General features: G+C 38.7%; 2 protein-coding genes across 11 annotated transcripts in view; one reads left to right on the top strand and one right to left on the bottom strand.

Moving 5' to 3' along the window:
- SLX4IP (SLX4 interacting protein) overlaps positions 1–20,892 on the top strand; it is a 100,037-nt gene that overhangs the window by 78,416 nt on the left and 729 nt on the right. For 7 of the 10 annotated variants that reach the window (XM_021390113.1, XM_021390111.1, XM_021390112.1 and 4 more), the window contains 5 exons: positions 793–947; positions 1,587–1,705; positions 3,756–3,863; positions 17,449–17,607; positions 18,955–20,094. The gene's annotated coding sequence lies outside the window, so the exon portion shown is untranslated. The remainder of the gene's footprint in view (positions 1–792; positions 948–1,586; positions 1,706–3,755; positions 3,864–17,448; positions 17,608–18,954; positions 20,095–20,892) is intronic. The other 3 variants (XM_021390102.1, XM_021390104.1, XM_021390103.1) reach the window with 3 other exon arrangements.
- JAG1 (jagged 1) overlaps positions 4,777–20,892 on the bottom strand; it is a 35,312-nt gene continuing 19,196 nt past the window's right edge. Inside the window, exons 6-26 of the mRNA XM_021390096.1 lie at positions 17,668–17,798; positions 17,241–17,360; positions 16,693–16,806; positions 16,064–16,177; positions 15,143–15,256; positions 14,700–14,746; positions 14,000–14,173; positions 13,324–13,474; positions 12,740–12,904; positions 12,120–12,233; positions 11,388–11,501; positions 11,163–11,276; positions 10,922–11,038; positions 10,388–10,415; positions 10,192–10,277; positions 9,315–9,428; positions 9,013–9,122; positions 8,689–8,925; positions 8,062–8,193; positions 7,454–7,604; positions 4,777–6,759 (exon numbers count right to left, since the gene is read on the bottom strand). Of these exons, the coding sequence (XP_021245771.1) occupies positions 6,302–6,759; positions 7,454–7,604; positions 8,062–8,193; positions 8,689–8,925; positions 9,013–9,122; positions 9,315–9,428; positions 10,192–10,277; positions 10,388–10,415; positions 10,922–11,038; positions 11,163–11,276; positions 11,388–11,501; positions 12,120–12,233; positions 12,740–12,904; positions 13,324–13,474; positions 14,000–14,173; positions 14,700–14,746; positions 15,143–15,256; positions 16,064–16,177; positions 16,693–16,806; positions 17,241–17,360; positions 17,668–17,798 (2,905 nt within the window). The 3' untranslated portion in view covers positions 4,777–6,301. The remainder of the gene's footprint in view (positions 6,760–7,453; positions 7,605–8,061; positions 8,194–8,688; positions 8,926–9,012; positions 9,123–9,314; positions 9,429–10,191; positions 10,278–10,387; positions 10,416–10,921; positions 11,039–11,162; positions 11,277–11,387; positions 11,502–12,119; positions 12,234–12,739; positions 12,905–13,323; positions 13,475–13,999; positions 14,174–14,699; positions 14,747–15,142; positions 15,257–16,063; positions 16,178–16,692; positions 16,807–17,240; positions 17,361–17,667; positions 17,799–20,892) is intronic.

Here is a 20,892-nt window from a genome sequence, read left to right as displayed (position 1 = left end):
CACATCAAAGGCTAGGCCAGCCTTTTACATATTTATTTATTAAAATGAAGCAGCCAATGTAAAATTTCCCTTGTCTCCCAGCACTGATCTATAGGAAAGTTTTTAGCTAGTGCAACAGTTCTAGTTGGGTAATAGGCAGTGTGCTAGTTCTGGTGTTATTTGTCAAATTGTAGTTCTGCATACCAGGGTCTGCATATACTAGCATGTTATTACCACTGCATAGTTGCATTTCAATGTAACACCTGACTTGAAGAATATCAAGAACACTTGTTTCTAACAAAAAAGTAAAATTTTAAGAACAAAACTTTTCATTGCTACAAAATATTTTGTCTGAATGATGTGTTAGATAAGCTTGCTGAGACATTTATTTTATCAGTGTAAACTTCCTTCCCCCTCACAGCTCTGCATGTGGGTCACGTTCTTTGGGTTTCAGCTGACATTTTCATATCATCATGTCATTGGCTTTTGAAGGGAAAATCGATCTTTTTTTAATGAAAGATACAGAGGAAATTACTTTTTGTTTGCATTGAAAAGCAGTTGAAATAAGAACGATGTAAAATGTAACTAGAATATCCAAGTTCATGCTAACAGTAATCATCTTTTGTCTGTATCAGTACCTAATAAAACATCTCCTGCTGTATTGAAACACTCCAATGCAAGCTTAAGCAAACACAATTAATAGTATCAAGAATCTTTGAGCAGCAGTGGAAAATGTGGGTTGGCCTCAGAAATTATGTTTAATACAAGGCACTCCTCACTTCTTTGCATTCTGCTTTTTTCTTCTCTAATTAGTATCCAGAAAACTATGTGAAGGAAAGACTAGGGGATGGGGAAACAGCAGCACATGGAGCCTTTCATCAAGGGGATATCAAAGTATTCTGCAGCTGAACCTGAGAGGAATGTGAACTTGGTTATTTTGATGGATGAGAGCAAGCAGTTTCTTCACGGTAATGCATGTTGGTTAAGGAGCTCATACTGCAAAGTCTTTCATCAACTTGTTGAACTATTTCTTAACACAGTTCTCCCTTCTTGCTCACTTTTTTATTCCATATAACTTCTATGGAACCTGGTAGCATGTGACCTTGTCCCTTCCACAATGGCAAGAAGGTGACATTTTTAGATTGCCTTATGCTAAGAATTTGTATAATAGTTGCAAAAATGATGTAGTGCCCCAGGGCATTTTAGCTACAACCTGGAAATTGTCCAGGAAATTAGCCTCCAACATCCTACCTCCTTTACATATGTTTGAATTATTCCAGAGTTGGGAGTTCATTGCTGTGAGTGGTGGCAGTGCGCTTTCTGTCAATGAGAAGTTCACTAATTTGCTCCTATTTTGTCAAAGATGCATCCTTCAGTAGAGCTGAGACAACCCCTTCAGTTACTACCTCAGCAGCAGGAATTGGTAATCTAGCTCCGGAAATGTTTTATTTTCTGCCAGAACAATTGTCTTTTTGATTATGCATCAAATATTTAAAGAAAAGGGTCTAGAGCTATAATTTGAGAGATGTGCATGCCCCTTTTTAATATTAATATGATCTCACAACACTAGAATGAAAAGAATAGAAGTTTATTCCTCCACCCTGTAGAGAAACTGGTTGGAACAATTTGCACATCACAGAGAAGGAGCTTGCTGGAAGCTGTGGGCTGGAACTCTGGTCTGATGCCTGTCTGATACCGCAGCACTCCACGGCTGCCCCAGCGCTTGGTAAGCCCTCTGCAAACCATCCGGTGGCCAACAGACTACTAACTGCCTTCAACTCTTTTCTCCTCTATGTCCAAATGTTGGAATTAATCACATTAAGCACAGCTATTTTACTGTTTGGTTTTGTTTTCCCCATGGTTTGGGAATAAAAGCTAGCCTTTAAAAACAAACTGTAGGCACTGGTAAACAGTAATCATGATGACCACTGGTGTCAATACCGCAAAAGGAGAAGCTGAAAAATTCTTGAATATGAAGCATCTGTTAGTATCTTGCTTCTTTTAGAAAGGGAGGAGGAGCTTATGCAATCACTTCCATCTTCTGGGGAGGAAAAGGCTGAATTTGGTACTTCCCTTGTCAGAACTTCTCATCTTCTTTGCAGACACGAATATAAAAATTGCCTTTGCCTTGTAACTTGTTCTGGGGGAACTCTGCAAAGCCCAAGGGCTGCGGTCCAAGGCTTCTGAATAGATGAGGAGGCAAGGTTAGGTCGAGGGTAAAGGCTGGAGCAGGCACACAGGGGATAGCAAGTGACAAGCTGCATCAGGCAGTCTTCAAGGAGCAAAAGAGAAAGTAACCGTGTACATTTTCTAGCTTGCCAGAAAGCTGATTAATAACATTAACTCTTGTCATGGAGAGGTGCCCATTGGTGCAAGAACAAGTATTGCTACTGTAAAGAGAAGAATATTTTCATCTGTGAAAATAGCTTGAGGATTGCTAGTCTCATATTTATGCCCTGAGCTGGTTTATGTTACTTAGATGCTGGGCTTCAAATATACAAGAGCTGTCTGGCTGTCATTTGCTTGTATTAACAACACAGAAATAACTGTTCCCAAGGCTATCTTTCACCCAGTGACGTGAATTTATTGTCAGGCTGATGGAACATGCATGGTCAGCAGCTTTTTGCTAGTCACCTCCATGTAAGGTGGGCCCTTTCCGTGCGGAGGTGCAGTGACTTTGATGTGGCTGTGTTCACGCTGAACCAAACCCAGATTTGATGGGCTTGATTAACCATAGGTATAGCAGGGCTGAGGAGTAACCTTAAAAATAAGTTCATATGTTTAAACGGCAGCTGAGGATGCAAATATTTTTCATTCTTAGATAAATAGGAATCCAAAGAACAAAACACACTAGCAGCAGGAAGCTTCTCATGACTAAAGAGAATGCATCTTCCCAGAGTAGTAAACCATGTTTAGACAAAGTACAGTTTCCATAAATGTTAACGTGCCTTGATGTTCTAATGGAAAAGCCTTAAGTGTCCGTGTTTCTGTTTATTTTCATCCCCGTAGAAAACACTCTGTATTCAACCCTCTATTGGGGGTAGTTCTGGGCATTGGAAGACTGTTTTTGTTGTAAATTCTCCAGTGTAAAGTCTGAAGCTACCACTGAGGTATAAGGATATAATGTAACTTCTTTTCCCACTCTGATTTTGTAAGACTATCAGGTTATGATGGGTTGTACAGGAAAACAATGCAGTAACAAAACCTTGGCATGGTCAACACGGTGCTTTGTTGCCCTGGAAAAAAAAATATAAAAATAAATGAATGCTGTGCTCAAAGTTTTGATGTGTGAGGAACACAGGTTTTGCTCTATGCTGAGTCTTTGGAGATCTAAATAGCATTGGCACTCTATTAGATGATTAAGTCTAATTAGAATTTGCCTCAGGAGGCTTTGAAGTAGCATGTCACAAACACGTTCCCATGAGTAGCAGGTGTTCTGTTTTTTTTTTTAATTTTGCCTAATGGAAGGCAGTCTCAGGTTTATTCCTTCAAATTCAAGTGTAAATGTTTAGGTTATTTAGAAGCAGTAGCTGGTTTTGTGTTGTTGAAGTTGAGACCTCTGTGAAGAGTAGACTAGAGGAAGATTGTTAATTCAGCATTATAGTACAGAAAACTATTCAGTTGGTAGCCTCACTCTGTGCCTTTAAGCCAGGTGGAAGATTCCATTCAGTGGCTTCTTTTAGATGTAACCTCTTTGCGTTATTGCAGATTGTAGAAACTTAGTAATGAAGGTTTAAAAGAAAAAACAAAACCAAACATGAGCTTTGTTTGATTAGGTATTATCACGGTGGACAGATGAAGGTAATCTTGTTGATTTCTCCTTCAGCAAGCAGTAAACTGATGATTCTCTGGTACTTTGGCTACGTGGCCTGCAACTGTGAACGGTAAGAGCAGTAACCCTTTCAAGGTATTGTGTAGCAACAAGTTAGAAATCCCATTTTAAAATGTGCTTGAAAAGAAAGTACCACTGAAGAAAGATTTCACCTTTTTTTTTTTTAAATTGTGATAAAGACAGTACAAAACAGCATGTCTTGTGCTCAAATTATTTTCAAGTGTTTATCTTACAACAATCTTTATATAAGCTGTCTGCATTTATTACAAACAAATACAGAAGAAAAAGCCTATTATTTCTCAACCTCTTGCATGGAGTGGTTTAAGATGAAGTACAAGAAGGAATCTAAACCTCTTTCATATTATTTTTCAGCTGAGTTTGTTACTTAATGTTTCCTTCAGCTTTAGCGAAGTGAAGTTACAGCTACATGGGGAAATGTGCTAAAATAAAGAGCAGGCTTTCAGCTGACCAGTACTTCCACACCCAGCCCCTCAAAGCCAGGAGGGGCTGTATTAGTTCAACGTTAAACTGTTTCAGAATATTTTAAGAGTTTATTTTATGCTTTACAAAGCATTTTTTGACCATTAGGCATCAGTATAATCTATGGCTCCTTTCCTATCCAGGTCAGCAGTTTGTATCTTGCCTAGCTACTTCCATTTGGTTAATATCTGGTGGTAGTTCATCGGCCCATGCAAAGTAGTTGCACAATTCCAGTGACATCGTCATTCTCTTTTCAAAAGGACACAGAGGTACATTAACCAAAAGACATCAAGAACAAGGGACAGGTTGCTTTTGAACCCCTTCAATTTGAATAAAAGCCAGACAGAAACATGTGATCATCTAACAAAAAGCTGGACTTCACCAAAAATCAGTGTCAGGTGTTAAAAACATAAGCCATCACCTGCCACTGTTCTAGCACAACTAGCCAGGCGGGAGTGCTTCTATGCTCAATAATCTCCACGCTGTTTTATGTTTTCATACAAAAAATTTAATAAATATTACTTTTCAAGATTTATTGCCAGGAACAACACATCAAAGATGCATTTTCATATAACACTAATATCACAATACAAGGTATCTTCATGATCTCAATGGTTAACCACCGAGATTAGTATGTTTATAAGCCTTTTGATCTTAAACATTGTAATAGCACTTTGATTTCCTCACTTGTTAAGGCGGGCAGTGTAATCTATGGCAAACCTACACAGTGATCTTACTGGACATTCTACTGTTCAAGTATTCAACAACTAGCTTATTAGAATACTCCCTAAATGCAGTAGATTACAAAAAAATTCAAATCTACAAGTGGTTCAGTATTACATATTCATGGTGAGAAAAAAAATAATCAGAATTTACAAAATAAGATTGCTGTGTTTCCAACTTCACACGCTAATTTGATATTTTAATTACATGCAACCACTCACATTTCATCTACATAAAGTAATAGCTCAGTTTTGTTCCCTTAAACTGCTTCTTAGCAGATTATCTGCCTGTCACTCGGTTTCAAGTCTAAAGCAGCAAAAAAAATTTTCTAGTCTAATTATCTAAACTGCCTCAGTCAGTACTTACAAATAGTCTTAAAGTGATACTATGGAAGGTGTTTCAAACATTTGACATTGTACAAAAACCAGCATCAAGGCATGAAAGCCCGTCCTATTAAAAATAAACTATTTTAGAACACCTTAGTTTTGGCATATAGGCAACATGTAACAAGAAAATAAATTCAAAATGAAGAAGCCACAAGCTTACAATGCTATCAAAAACCTTCAACTCTAAACACATACGTATAAATAAAAAGGAATGATATTTTAAGGCTCTTGATTATTAAGTTAATAAATCAAATATACACAGTGATTAATAAAAAAGAATTATTTACATATCTATACAAACTTCTATTTTTTGACACATTTTCCTCTTTAAATTCTTCATTTACCAGCAACTGCTGACAAGTTCCCCCCACCCTCCCCCAACAAAAATACAATAAAAAAATAAATAATAAACTTATTTTTGATAGTTGCTGTGGTTCCGAGCTGCAAAGGCACTTTCAAATACAGAACTAGTTGTACGTCACCATAAAACCAATATACAAAAAACTCAGATTCAATAAATATAAATAAAATGTATTATTCTAAAGAAACTGTATAAATTGGGACATCTGGCAGAAAAAAAAATTAACACTAAGGAAGAGTAATAAGGCTATGTAATACCTTATGAAACGTTTCCATGATGTATCAGCTACAGCTGAATTTACATTAGGGCACTTTTGACTAGTTTTGCATAGATGTGAAATGCAGCACTTGGTATTCCAGCCAACCACAGCAACTATCATTGCCAGTGTAAGCCAGCTTGTCAAAACTTAAATTAACACAGGGACTCTAAGTAAATAATAGCCTTAGACTCAAATATTACACAACAGTTTAAGAACTACAAGCTCTTGAGTGCCTTTATAATGATATTTAAAGGCCCTGCATGGCAGCACCCAACTGTCTGCTATACAATGTACTCCATTCTATTGAAGCTTTGTGCACTTTCCAAGTCTCTGTTGTCCTGTTTATTTGTCCAGTTTGGGTGTTTTGTAGGTGTGCTGTTGGGTGGCTTTTCATCTCTGTCTACCAAAGTGTATGCTGGCTGCTTGGCAAACCGGGCCTTTTGCTGGTGTTTGTCCATGTCATCTTCCTCCACTTCTGAATTGTGCGTCCTTATTTTGGCGATTTTAGAGTTTTTGTTTTCATAGTCTTTAATTGGAACGGTATTTGCTCCGTGTTTCTCTATGGGGTTTTTTATCTGATTCAGCTGCTCCCTTACGTTGTTGGTGGTGTTGTCATCAGATGCTGTGTGAGTATGGCTGCTCTGCTTTCTGCGCTTTTGAATGCACCAATAGAACACAGTTACCAGGCAACAGATCCAGGCTACTGTTAAGACTGAGCTCAGTAATGGCACCAAGAAATCTGGAAGAGAGATGAGACCAGTTAACCCTGCTACAAACAAAGTGTTCCAGTCAAAGCTTTCCGCAAAGGATAATCTCAGTTTCTAACCCTTATTTATGCACTGGGGACTGGATGGTAACGTGAGGATAATCATAGCTCTTTTAGAATACAGGAAGTTTTAAGTGAGTTTTAAGTTTTTAGAATACTAAGTACTAGCTAACAGCCCCCTCGTGGAAGATGTCTTCCTTATCATCACAGGCACTGCTACTGCTGGCTGCATTACACTGCCCCGCCAGGGCTCTCTTGGCTTGGGGGCAATTGGTTACATTCCCACCCAAGTCATTTCCCTCTCTATTTGTGGCTAGCTAATTGGACACTTGTGACCTTAATATTTAAATTATTGCATCTGGACCATGTAACCTACATGGGAGCTCTCAGAACTAGCTAGCTCTCTTCCTCCCTTCTACATGGAAAGGAGCAGCCCTTTTAAGAGGGTAAGTCACTCCTTCTAGAGTATTTGCAGAACACTTTATATTATTATTTCAGATAGCAAGATCCTGGTGCAAAACTTAATTGTTCCCAGTTAACAGGGCCAATACGCAGAGATTCTCACAGTTGCTGCAGATTTCAAAAGTAAGAAAACCTTCACCTGCTTTGAAAGACTTCACTAGTCATAAGAAGTGCGTAAGTCATTTGGAGGCAAGGAAAAACATACCTGTTTTGTTTTTAACTGGTCGCCTTTGTACTCTGACTTCTGCGACTGCAGCAATTAGTGTGTTGTTTCCGTCACGCTTACTGACAAGGTCAATAATCTTATCTGTGATTTCTTTGATTGGGTTTTCATCTTCTCCTATATCTTCAGCAGACTAAAGAAGTCACACAATTAATACCAGATGCCAGATCAGATGTATGGGTAATCTGCTATCTATAAACTTTCACAATCAGCTAAGGCTCTCAGTACTTTTCATACATTAAAAAAAAAAGGAATAAAACAAATCCCAGTTACAGGAAGAAAATAATATTGCAGAACTTCAGTCCTCCTTATCTTTAACATGAACAAAACAAAACAAAAAAACAGTGCTCAAGAGAGTATAATAGAAAATGGTTTACTGCCCTATTACAGTTTCTGCCAGATGGTAGCATTCAGATATGCACATGTAACCAAGATTTCTTCCCTGTCCTTAGAAGAGAACTGGGATGGAAACTAAACCATGAGAAGCGCTGACAAAGCCAGGCATTATGATTTTTATGAAATCCACATGTTATACATATATCCAAGCAATTAACTACTAAGACATTTAGAAATATTCCAGGAATACTTACAATAGCAACATGTATTTCATTATTTGCCAAGTGTGAAGGCTCACAGGTAATATAGATGGAATATTCAACAGAAACATTCTTCAGGATATTCAGATTCCTCAATTCACTGCAAATGTGCTCTGTGGTAAGGCCCTGGAGGAGATGAAGAAAAGATTTTTGTTTTTTAAAATATACATACATGCACATGAATACACACAAAAATATATATGGATTAGTTTATGCATATGTATTTTATGTGTATATATAGATCATATATATGATTTACATGTTATATGTATTTTCTTATAAATTTTAGGCATGTGTTTTTATTTTAGATTTATTATATGTGTTTATAGAATATAATTATATATAATAAAATACACACATCAAGGCAGAAGGGAGAGTTTGCCCTTAGGTAAAAGTCCTAAAAGAAAGGGGTGTAAAGTTCCCTCCAAACCAGCTTTTTTTTCCCCTTTCTGGACACAAAATCATTTAGGGTAGAAATGGGTATCAACCTTCCATATTTTCTGTTTTCTTTGGTACTGAAGGAGCATCAGCTTTTACTGTACCAGTTAAGTATGTTGTTTCATGCTCAGAGAGACAAGCATGTGTGTACCACAGCATATTGATTTATGTTCTGCTACTTACTGGTGCCATCATTTCCTTATTAAAGGTAAAGGTGATGTTGGCACAGTTATCTTGGTAATAAGAGTCAGAATTGCATTTGGTCTTCACAGGTTGTTGATTAGAAGGCCAGCATTCACCCACTGCAGTACAAGGGTGAGTGAAACAATGGTCTTCTTTAATGGGAACACAAGCATGTCCAGCTGGGCACTCGTTATGACCTTTGGTGTGTATTACACAAGGTCGAGGACCACACCAAACCTAGAAGAGAACAAATACCACTATAAGGTAACCATTGGCTACAGAAAAGGCGACATTACAACAACCAAGAACAAAGCAAAGATGTACCTTAGAACAGGTGACTTTTCCATTCACACACTGACAAGTATTACAGTCATCATCCCACTTAGCTCCATCTGGCATTACTCGAATACTGGTAATGCAAGGCCTCCCTGTAACTGAAGACAGATTTAATAGAATTAAAGATCTGGGAAAAAAAGTTTGAAAAACACCGAAGTTCCTAAACTCAGTGATAAGATACTTGATACTAGTTTTAAAGTAATTACCACTACCCACACATACAGCTGCCAACCCATTAACATGCAGTTACACATACAAGTAGCACGGCCAGCTATGATATCCCACAATACCTTCCTGGCATCCTGGACCACTGCGACCTGGTGGACAAATGCAGCGGTATCCGTTAATTTCATCTATGCAAGTAGCTCCAAAGGCACAGGGTGAAGACTGACATTCGTTGATGTCTACGACAGGAAAAAAAGTAGTATTATATAATACCCTTTTATTTCCTTGGGGGAAAAAAAAATATCATGAGGCATTTGCCTAGTGGAGCTTTGTTTACTTTCTAGTGTCTACCCAGGGATAGATTCTCATTAGCAGCAACAGCATCATCTTGGAGCAAGTTCTTTGAAGTCTGCTGTGTGGCACTAACAAAGACCAAAACCTGACCTCTACAGCTACTTAAGCTTTTCAAGGGCAAGGACATATTTTGTTCTCACACAAACATGCTTCATCTCCTTTGACATAGTTCAGTTTTGTTCACATACTCCATTATTCAACCTATAACAGTGTTAAGCCCCTCTCCAGTTGTATTGCTACTATGAAACATCTATTTTGATGGTTATTATTAAGAATAAAAGATGCCAGTGTCCTCCTACCTGTAATTATTATTAAATTACAGGGAAGTACATACATCACCTGAGGGCGTGTAGGTGGATTATTCATCGATAACGTTTTTGGCTGGCACCCTTTCATGTCAAACAAACTCACGGGACGTAAACATATTCTAACTGGGAAGACCATATTGAAGGGCATTTTGCCCACTGAGCTGAACCAAGAGGTTTCAGCTGAATAAGCTTTAACACTTCTTTCATTTTCAGTTTCCTGGTCCTGTGACTTCCATACCTATCAGAAATCTAATCTACCACTTAACTCAATTAAGCTGATTGTCATGCTTCAAGATTCAAACAAGACAAAAATCAAGTTGAGTATCACTGAAACACTTACTGATCCTACAGTCGGGACCTGCAAAGCCTGGAGCACACTCACAGCGGTACCAGTTGTCTCCATCCACACAAGTGCCACTATTGTAACTATGAAGAAAAGTCATTATGCACATTATAAAACTGCTACAAATAAATAGAATCTAGAATTTTAAGACAACAAAAAAAGCAAACAATGAAAGACAAAACATTAAACTTACCAAGGATGAGGACTGCAGTCATTTGTGTCTGTAAAGTGAAGACAGACAATGTTAAACATGCAAACTGGCTAATACAACTCTGATGTTAATAAAGAATAATTGAACTTCCCCCACTGCCCAAATTACATGTAGCTCAACTTTAACAAAAATATGCTGAAATTCTCTACTAAATTGATTCCAGGCTTCCACCACAAAATTTGTTAACTACATTGTGGAACACATGTACACAGGAAGAGATTGTTGTAAAAGAATCTAATGGGAAAAAAAAGTGGAAGCAGACAGAGCTGCTGGTAGAAAAAGAATGCAGGAGAAAACAAGACAACATCTGTCTCCACTTAGCTCATTTGCAACTTTCTCATGCCCAGGTCAAGGCTCTATCACATAAAGTCATTAAAAACAAAGATTCAGGTGATGCTAAAAACTACATCAAACAAGCTTTCCCTTCTGGTTTCAATCTCAACTCCACAAGTGACAGGATGAGCTAATATTCTCATCATGCAACACTCTGGAAAAGTTCAAGCAGAGATGACTTACTCTGAGTACATGTGGGTCCTTCCCAGCCCTCCTTGCAGACACAAGTGAAAGAATCCCCACTAACTACACAGGTACCACCATTATGACAGGGGTTTGGCAGGCAGCTGCTGTTCCTTGCTGTAACAGAAACAAGATTTACCGCTAAGTTGCTAGAATGCCATCAAAACTGAGCCGAGAGGAAAAACTAAGGTCACAGATTGACTGCTGCATCTGCTTCCTGATGATTGTGCAGGGTACTTACCTATATTACAAGTGGCTCCTTCCCATCCTGCAGGACACTTGCACTTGAAAGTGTCCCCCTCATCAGAACATGTTCCTCCATTATTGCATGTTGCCTCATCACACTGGCTGTCACCTACAAAGAACCCAAAGTATACTTAATACCTCTGCTTTCTTAGTGCAATGCAACAAGTTTAAGCAGCCAAACAGTGCATGCCTATTAAATTTTTGGAAGAGTCGAACTTACGAGAGTGGCAAGTTTTTCCTTTCCACCCATTTTTACATTCACAGAAGAAGTCATTGACCAAGTCTCGGCAAGTTCCTCCATTGTGACAAGGGTTTTTACTGCAGTCATTAATATCTAGATGTGTTAAGGAGAGGAAAAACAAGCTAAGCAACGTTTACAGATTTGACAAACACTTAATGCCTGAAAGGTGCCTGTTCCATCCTTAATTTTGGCCTGAGTCTCAATCATGGATTAAAAATGCTTAAGTCAGTATTTTAAACATTTAAGCACTATCACAGATAGGAAGAATATTCCACCCTGTTCCTCCAGGGTGTTTTCTTTTTGTTTCAGTAAACAAGAAATGAAAATGTGTATTATATAAACTACTCTATTGGTCAGAGGATAGGAGAGGAGTGCTCACTCCTCTTCTGTTCCCAAGGCTGACAAAACACAAACGTGACACAGACATGCCCTTCCTGAAACAGTATAAGCAAATGCTAAGGTTTTCTTTCAGGAAGTTATCCAAAGCATGGAGTAAAAAAATTGAACAGTATGAGAATCTGGTGTGGTAGCTTGGGTTTAGTTCTGATTCAGAAGCCTGGGAATTAGTGGGGGAAAAAAAAGAAGATACCTTGTCTTCTCCAGTTGTTGCAGCAAAGTTTATGTTAAATAGGCATTGGTCACTTATCTTAAAGACAGTACCAGTCACGCCTCCAAGAGATCTTACTGCATACTGAAGAACAGTTAACTTACTTGTTTCACAATATGTTCCTTCCCATCCATCACTACAAATACATTTGTAGGAGTTTACACCATCAATACAAGTGCCACCATTTTTACAGGGGTTGCTCTCACAGTCATTGATATCTGCAATAGTTTGGAAGAGAGAGAGAGAGAGAAGGAGAAAAAAATAATAAAAGTCAAACAAAATCAAACTAGAAGTATACCAGTGGAAGTTATCTGAAGGCTATTTGGTGCTACTTCCACTTCTAAGCTCCTTATGAGAAGAAGGGTTACAAGCAAGATGATAAATACTGAATGAACCCATCGCTCAGCAATTCAGCATTAAAAAGTAAAAATAAGAAGTCAAGAGTCTTTAAGATCCACGTTAAACCCCACTATTAAATACCTAAGACCTTGTATACATAAGGATTTTAAAAATATACAATTCAAGGCCAAAAGGTTCATTACTGTGAACTTGCCCCAAGGCCTAGCAAATTCCAATCTGCCTCACCCAACCAGGATATGAAAACTTAACACAGTTCCAAGGTTCACTGTGTTAGAAAAAAGAAGCCTTTAAGCTATCTGGGAGGAAATGATGGAACAGCTTTCCAAAAAGGAAAGGAATGGTAAAACATGTTTTTAGTTCTTACTCTCATGACAGTAGGTGCCAGTGAATCCTTTGTTGCATTCACAGGTGAATTTTCCACCTGCTTGGCTCTTGCATTTTCCATGAGGACCACAGACATTTGAAGAAATATAACGAACTCCTTCTGGTGTGCTGTTAGAAGCTACTGCCACTGTACAGCTGTCAATTACTGTAGAAAAAATAGGAGACTTGAGTGAGGATTGCCCATGCCATCTGATTTCTTAACCTAATTGCAACATTAAACTTCCATCTCTGGAAGTAAAAAAGGACATACATAAGCTTACAGCTTTAAAATAAAAGCCCTATACCTAGTATGTATGCATAAAATCATCACAGCATCTTATCTGAAGTTTGCCAGACCACTTCCATGGTCTGTAATATATTCACCAAAGTGGCTTATTTAAAACATGTTTATATTTTTCTATCTTTTAAATAGCTACTATTTATAAATATTACTCATCTTCTCATAGGAGATAGAAATAGAAGCTATTAATATAAAAATGACTCCACTTGTTACACTATTGCAGCTACATTACTTTGGCTTTGGTAGGGGTCAGGAAGAAACAGTTGTCAGTCATTTCTGTTCACCTTCGCAAGGAGTTGTGCGGCAGTGATCTTTCAGGTGGGAGCAGTTCTTGCCTTCGTAATCTTCAGGGCAGTTACAGAAATAGTCCATAGCAAGATTGAAGCACTGGGCACCGTTCTGGCAAGGATTTGGCTCACAGTAGTCTATATCCAGCTGTAAGCAGTGTAGGGAAAGGAAAGAGGAAGGAAAAAAAGGGGGGCATTGAGGGAAGGACAAGAGTGAGTGAGACAGAAGTTTTATCATAGTTTTCCTTCACTATGACAGGCAGACATTGTGGAATCTGACCTTTTTATCTACTGCCTCAATGACTTGTTCATAACACACAGTTTAGTTAGACTTGCAGCTATTTCAACAGACAGCGCTCTTGATATTAAACAGCCACTGAAAGTTAATAGTTAGCATGCAACAAAAGCTGACATGCAAACACTTGCAGTCTGTTTAACAAAAAAGAATCTTCAGAAGCCCATGAGGGTTTTTTGTTGCTTTCTCCTTTCCTGCTCCTCCTCCCTCCTACCCCCCGAGATATATACTAATCAGTCACTTTCTTGGCAGACTGACAACGATATCAAGTACAACTTATATTATGGTTCACTGGATGCAAGGTATTCAGTGTACAGATCCAAAGTGCTGGTAGAAACACCACTGGCTGAGGGCCTGCTTTTCACCCATGCTTCTTACCTGACAGAGGTTTCCTGAGAAACCAGCAGGACACAGACATTGGAATCCATTGATTTCATCCTGGCAGTGACCCCCATTCATGCAAGGGTTACTTGCACATTCATTGATGTCTTTCTCACAGTGATCTCCTGCATAGCCAGGTGAACAGATGCACCGATAACCATTAACCAAGTCCTGGGAAGGAACAAGAAAGTTTAAAGTTATGTTTCTTTCCTTTATCTTTAAATATTTTTATTAAAGGAAAAAAGAAGAATAACAAATATATCCTCTACAATATCCAATACCAACGTAAGACACAAGCTCAAATTAAAACTAGGGAGACAGGAGAAGAAAAAAAACAAAGCACCTATACACATAGCCAGTAAAAGCTTGTATTTGTAATTCTGAGTAGAACACATTTATCCACATTTTTACATTTGACAGTGGAATACCTACATTTGTAATAGATAGCTTGCACAAGCATCTCATTCACTGGTGACACTGATTGTGAATGAGTTCTTTTACGCAGTCATTTTCTGCCCTCACTGTTCTACACGTATACCCCTACATGTCGTAACACGACAACCCCTCCCCCCAACTCAAAGAAACAACAATTTATGCCAGTTAATTGCTATTTTCTACACTATTTGTGTTTAGACTCAAATGTTTCAGTTACTGTTGCAAGTCTCTGGGAAACCAAAGTAAAACAAGAATGGCTTACCCGACAGGATCCTCCATTCTGACACTGTCCACGACAATCATTAATATCTGTAATAAAATAAGTATGTTAGAAAGAAAAAATATACTTACAGTAGAAACAGAGTTCAATTCTCTTTAAAACTGCAGCTAGATAAACCTTCTGTCAAGTTTCCTGCACGCCTTCCTTAAGATAAGGTTATTATAATGGGTGGGAACTTCTTGCGATACTTCTAGTAGAAGTAGGAAAACTTCACATCATTGTTTTACTCATTTTTATCAGAATATAGCTAGGTTATGGACTAATGAGTTTGATAAAATTGTATATTTTCATTCCACGCTAACTACTCCCATTCTAAAAATGTCAGCTGCTGGACTCTGCCTGATGTTTAAATCAGAGCTTAGAACTCAGTAGAATATATACATTTGCGCAGACAATTTAAGAAACCCAAGGACAGAGACACGTACTTATATCACAGTTGTGGCCAGACCAGCCAGTAATGCAGTCACAGTAGTAGCTGCCAATCAAGTTCCTGCAGGAGTTGGCATTGACACAGGGTTTGCCCTCACATTCATTCGCATCTGAAAAACAATGTGAACGGCCAAATGCAGGGTTTGTAGAGTAGGAAGAGGAAAAAAAAAAGTCTACGCTCTGTTTTCACAGCAATAATCAGCAGTTCATTCAGATCTAAGGAACTTATACAGCGTGGATTAGCGTGACTTGAATGAGCATAAGTCAATCAAGCATCAGTCTTTGAAGTCTCTTTCAATTTCTCTGTAATTAGAACATACAGGCTATGCTAATTATTTGATAATTACCTAGCTACTCATTAAAAGCAACTTCCCCTGCCCCCCCATTTCAGTCCAGCATTTTGAAGGAGTGCTGCAGCCCGGTCACTGGAATTAGTGTGTTGTGTAAAGAATGCAGACAGCTCATTCTTCGTGAGATCATCCACATTTTGGAACCCAGCTGAGAACTTCTTGGCCTGGAGGAGTTGACATGGCTGAAGAGATACAGCAACTTTCTCACAGGCTGAAGGAAGAAATACGTGTGGGGGTGGGATTGGAAGGCGTACACATACAACCTCCCCACTTCATTTATAGTTTGAAGTACGTCTGTTTGGCTTAGTTAACAATTTCCTTCAGCTGCTAGCATGCATCAGGAGCAGCTACTCTATGCTTTGAATCTGTCCTGGGCCCCAGTCTTGCCAACACTGCAACCTAGTTTTCCGAATAAGCTAGAATATGTCCACAGGCTTCAGTGCCGTAAACATGCCTGAAGTAAAGGGCATGACTGCCCTCGCCCGCTGGACTATGATCCTTCCTGCATTTCCCTGCCACTCCCAACACCTGGAGAAACGTAAGGATAACGAGAAAAGGAGTTCTTACCTAGCTGGCATGTTTTGCCAGTCCACTGAGGTGGGCAAATACACTTAAATCCATCAATGAGATCTTGGCAAGTTCCTCCATGACCACAGGGATTTGGAGAACAATCATCAATATCTGTAATACAGAATACAGAGAAACTTAGCTCTGTTACCAAACAGGTAACGTCAGTAAATGATAACTTTGATGAATGGTTGTCGCTACTAGGATTTGCCTTGAGGAACAGAGAGACAAGAGGGCTTCTGCCTGGAATTTCTAGGTCTAGTCCAATTTTGGAGAAAGCCTCTTTTTAAAATCAAAATAATAAAAAAGAATAGTATGAAAGGGAGATTCACAGCACATGGGAAGAAAGTTACACCCCTAGCCATGCACAAGTGGAAGTCAGATTTTGATACAAAATAGTATTTTAACAACTTGACAGCATAAAATACTGTGTATTCTGCTTCTCTCTAGAAACTGTTGGCCATTCTTTCCTCTTGCATTTAACAAAAACTTCAGCACCATGATATTAAAGGACCAATGCTAAAGCAGGGAAATGTTAAGTAGGCTGCCCTGTATGTTCATCAGGGATTAGAAAGACAAATCTAGAAGAGCAAGCTAGTACATTTTAATACAATTTTGAAGGGACTTACTATCAGTGCAGGTTGGTCCAGCCCAGCCAGGTGCACACACACATTCAAATCCTGTAGACGTTTCTAGGCAGCTTCCTCCATTGTGGCACGGATCAGAGAGGCAGGCGTGCTCCGCTGCACCAGGACAGGAGTCCGTTATGACACAGACTACAGCAATATCACCAGAAGCCATCCCCTGCTCCCGCTACACGCTTCTACTCTGGACACTCATTGGCACTTGATGTATTGTCCTTTTGGGCCAACTGCGAATCAAAGCTACCACCTAGCAGGAAGTTACCTTCCATGCTACTCATCAACACCCCGACTTGCACCTCTTTGAGTCAGAGACAAACTAGGCAACTTGTAATGATCTCTCTAGTGAGCAGAAGGCTGATTTTCAGAGATACAATCTGTTCATGATGAAGCACAAAAACCCAAGTCTGATCTTTATAGCCAAACCCTGACATTAAGAATAACATTGGAAATGGACTTCCCCAACCTCATAAAATCCCCAAGCAGCAAAAGAATTAGCTAGCAGTGGCAATTCAAGGGCTGCATCACACGCTTACCGATTTCGCAGTTCTGTCCTGAGTAACCCTCAGGGCAGGAACATTGGTATTTATCAGGGCCAGTGTTGCTGCAGGTACCACCGTTCAAACAGGGTGGGTGGGTTCCACAATAGTTCAGATCTGCAAAAGGGTGATGAGAGTTGAAAAGCCATGGTTCAAAAACAACAGAAACATCACCACAATTATGCTTTCCTCTATTGCTCTATAGACTTCTAGAATACATCCGCACACAGAAGTAGGACTCGACAGAGCGAAGCACATATGCTAACAATGCCATAACAGCAGAGAACACACAGCTAAGATGATGAAGGACAAAAACTCCCACATTTCAGGAGGCTTACTGTGGAGAGAGCACATGCACGACCGAGTAAGTCTGCCAGTGTTAAAATTCAAGTGTTACCCTTGGCTATCCATATGATTAGCATACCTTTGTCACAGAGCTGACCACCCCAGTTGGTTTCACAGAGGCATTGCCATGGTTCAATGCAAGTGCCATGGACACATCCTGGGTGTGGAATGCACTTATCACAGTACTGGCCTTGCCATCCATACTGACACCTTTGTTTAATAAAAAAAAATTAAAAATATATATTTCAGAACAAATAAACAAATGGCAATAAATAAATGAATAGCCCTCCCTCTCCTCCACCCTTTTAGAATTACATAGACAGGACTGCAGAAATCCAAAGCTTTGGGAAGGACTGGAGAGATGCGGGAGGAGAAGGGGAAAGGAAAAGCTATTCAGCATTTGTTTGATGGTTTCTTGTAAACAAACATTTTAGTAGTTTTGCCAATGTCTCTGTAGCTGGCCTCCTGACAAAAGAATAACTGTTCAGAGAGAATCAGCATGAGGCCATTCAGCACAATAATACTCTTTTGAAGCCTCATACAAATGTGGCAGAGAGGGTGGGTGTGCACTACAAATCAATCTCTGGGCTTTGACAGGGTGCATTATAAATTGGAAGGGGAGGGGGAGAGTCGGTGGAAACAATAGTTATCCAGAGATCCTCATAAATACATGGTTCCAGGCATTGCAGCCATGCTGGGTTTGCAGGATAATGAACTGAACCATAAACACCAACTCTGAGCCCTGGCAAGGCAGCAGTAGAGCATTAGGAATTCTGTCCTGCACTGGAACCTAACCTTATTCTGAACTAGAACTCATACACAGAAAATATAGATTGGGCCACAGTAAGAGATTAAAGAAAAAAAACACACAGCAGGATTCTGCATGTGTTCAAAGAAGATTTGTTGTCAGTGCATTTTAGTGCTTCATTTACACTAACCTCTTTTCAGGTAATAACTAAGACATGTCCAATTCTAAGAAACTTTAAATTTCGTATTTTGAGAAGCATTTAAGTATTTATTGCCACTATCAATTAGTTACTTGAATTCTGTTCTTAAAAGGAAGATGCTCTTTTAAAGTAAAGCCCTCTTAAAAGTAAGTTCATTTAGGCTTTTACTTAGTTCTCACTAGCAAGGTAGACCAAGGATTCTTCAAATTAAAGCTGATCTATCGATAGAAGCAAGGAAAACAAGTTGAAAATTAAAAGTAAAGGTTGGTTGAAGTACTGCATTTCATTAACAGGTCCTGAGAGTAATTGATCAGCTGCAATTATGCACTAAGCTGTCACTAAATTATGAAAATAAACTTCTTCTGTACAGAAGTCAGCTAATCTTTCTCTTTATAACACCCCCCACCATTCTTTTACAGGCAATTTCTTCTCATGGGAAAAAAACTAGAGGAATCTATCCAATGGGTAATCACACACAGCTAGTTGCAAGTCTGACTTCCCTTCTAAAAATCTCAGGTGACAAACGGCTTCCTAATTAAACTTTTTTTTTAATAGCTATTTCAATTGCAGCCTATTCTAGGTCAATGGGAAACTCTTAATAGTTTGTGTATAAGAAAATAGCTAGTCCAACTTATGTTTCTTTGTGTGCAGAGAACATGAAAGCAAGCCAGATCAGACAAAACAATCTCTTTCAAGTAGCTCCTGGAAAATCCTTCTAGTATCAAGAATATTGCAATAACGCAGAATGATAAAAAATTTAGGAACATTCCCTTTTAATTTGAATTGCATTGAAAGCAACTTGCCTATGAGCTTGCATGCTAGCAAAACTAATGGACCTCACATGCCAAAACAAGCACTCAAATCTAGAATTTTACTCCTTCCTGCCAAATTAAAAGGGTTTTTAAAATTAATTTTCTTTAAAGCAAATTTAAAGAGAAACAATTTAAAAAAAGGAAAAAGAAAAAGAAAAAACCACAAAAAAGCGTAAGCTGTGGAGCCAAAAATATGGCTGTCTTCAGTCAGATCAGCTTCAAAGTACAACAAACAAAATGGGATAAACTCTATGGGCATTTAAAAAGAAAAGCTGGGTATCAATTCCAGAACAAGATTCATGGTAATAATTTCTGTTTAATAATATGTATGCAACAGTTTCTCGTGAGAAATATAAAGTTAACTTTGTATAATGATTCATGAATAAATTTGGGCTTGTTGGCAGGCTTACATTGAAGAAAGTGACTCGCACCAAATGGGAAAAGGATATTTTAAGAATGTTTGCAAATAGTCTATTGTACCAGAACCCAGAGCAGTTTCTGCTAGGATGTTATTTTTAAACTCTGTTGCATTTGTAACATACAGGCTATATGACTCATCAAAACTTAAAAGAAAAGAAAATCTTGTTTCTGCGTTCACTTTAAAGATATTGGTCTAACTTGGCAAGCAGAAGTTATCTGAAAGCACCAGAAGGACAGCATTGTTTCAAGACTATGCAAATCAAGTGTGGGAAAGTTGCACCTTAAGTAAATAAGAGCACTAGTGCATGTCTGGGCAGTGAGTGGGAGGTAAGAGACTTAGAAAGAGAAAGGAAAAAAAAATCTGGAAACAAAGCCTGTTGTTCTAACTAGGAGACAGCAACCCTACAAGGCATGTTTATTCTGATGACAGAAGCACAAATCACTGGTAGCCTTGACTGACACACTCCTCTCACCATCTGGACCCCCAGTACTTCCTACTACTTGCTTGGCTTTTTTTTTTTTTTTTAAATTGAAAGATATCTTCACGGTGTTTTGGAGGTTTACCAGCTTATATCAGCACTGCTAAACATTTAAATCCCTTAGCATAACCCAGAATAAGCCCATCCTGTGGTTGACTTTTGCTTTCTCACGTTGCTCGCAGAAAATGAGAAGTTACTTCCTACCTCACTTTCAGAATGTTCCTTGATAAAATTTTGTTTTAAAACGCAGATTACAGAGACAGTACACTGTGATTATTTAGGCTGACCTTTTATATAATACAGACTGTCAGACAACTCAGATTTAATTCTTGTTTGATCTACAGCTTATCTAGAAAGAAAAGCAGCTCAATTCATGCAAACGTCTCTAGCAACGGAGAATGCACCAGTATGTTCATTAGGCAGAAAAAAAAGACTTCTGTTCCTTCAGATTTCAGTGTCTTACTCATGAATACCTAAGCTTCACTTTTAACCCTTCCTACACAGGATCCATATCACCATTTTGTACCATCAGAAGCACAGAGCTCCCTATTCCTTAGAAACAGGCATGAGAAAGGGTGACATGAAACAACTGACAAGTCTGCTCATAAGGAATGAGAATGTTTTAATATTTGTTAACCCTGTATTA

This window comes from Numida meleagris, chromosome 3 (assembly GCF_002078875.1).
Source record: "Numida meleagris isolate 19003 breed g44 Domestic line chromosome 3, NumMel1.0, whole genome shotgun sequence".
Lineage (NCBI taxonomy): Eukaryota > Metazoa > Chordata > Aves > Galliformes > Numididae > Numida > Numida meleagris.
This window is presented reverse-complemented; position numbering and strand designations above follow the sequence as displayed.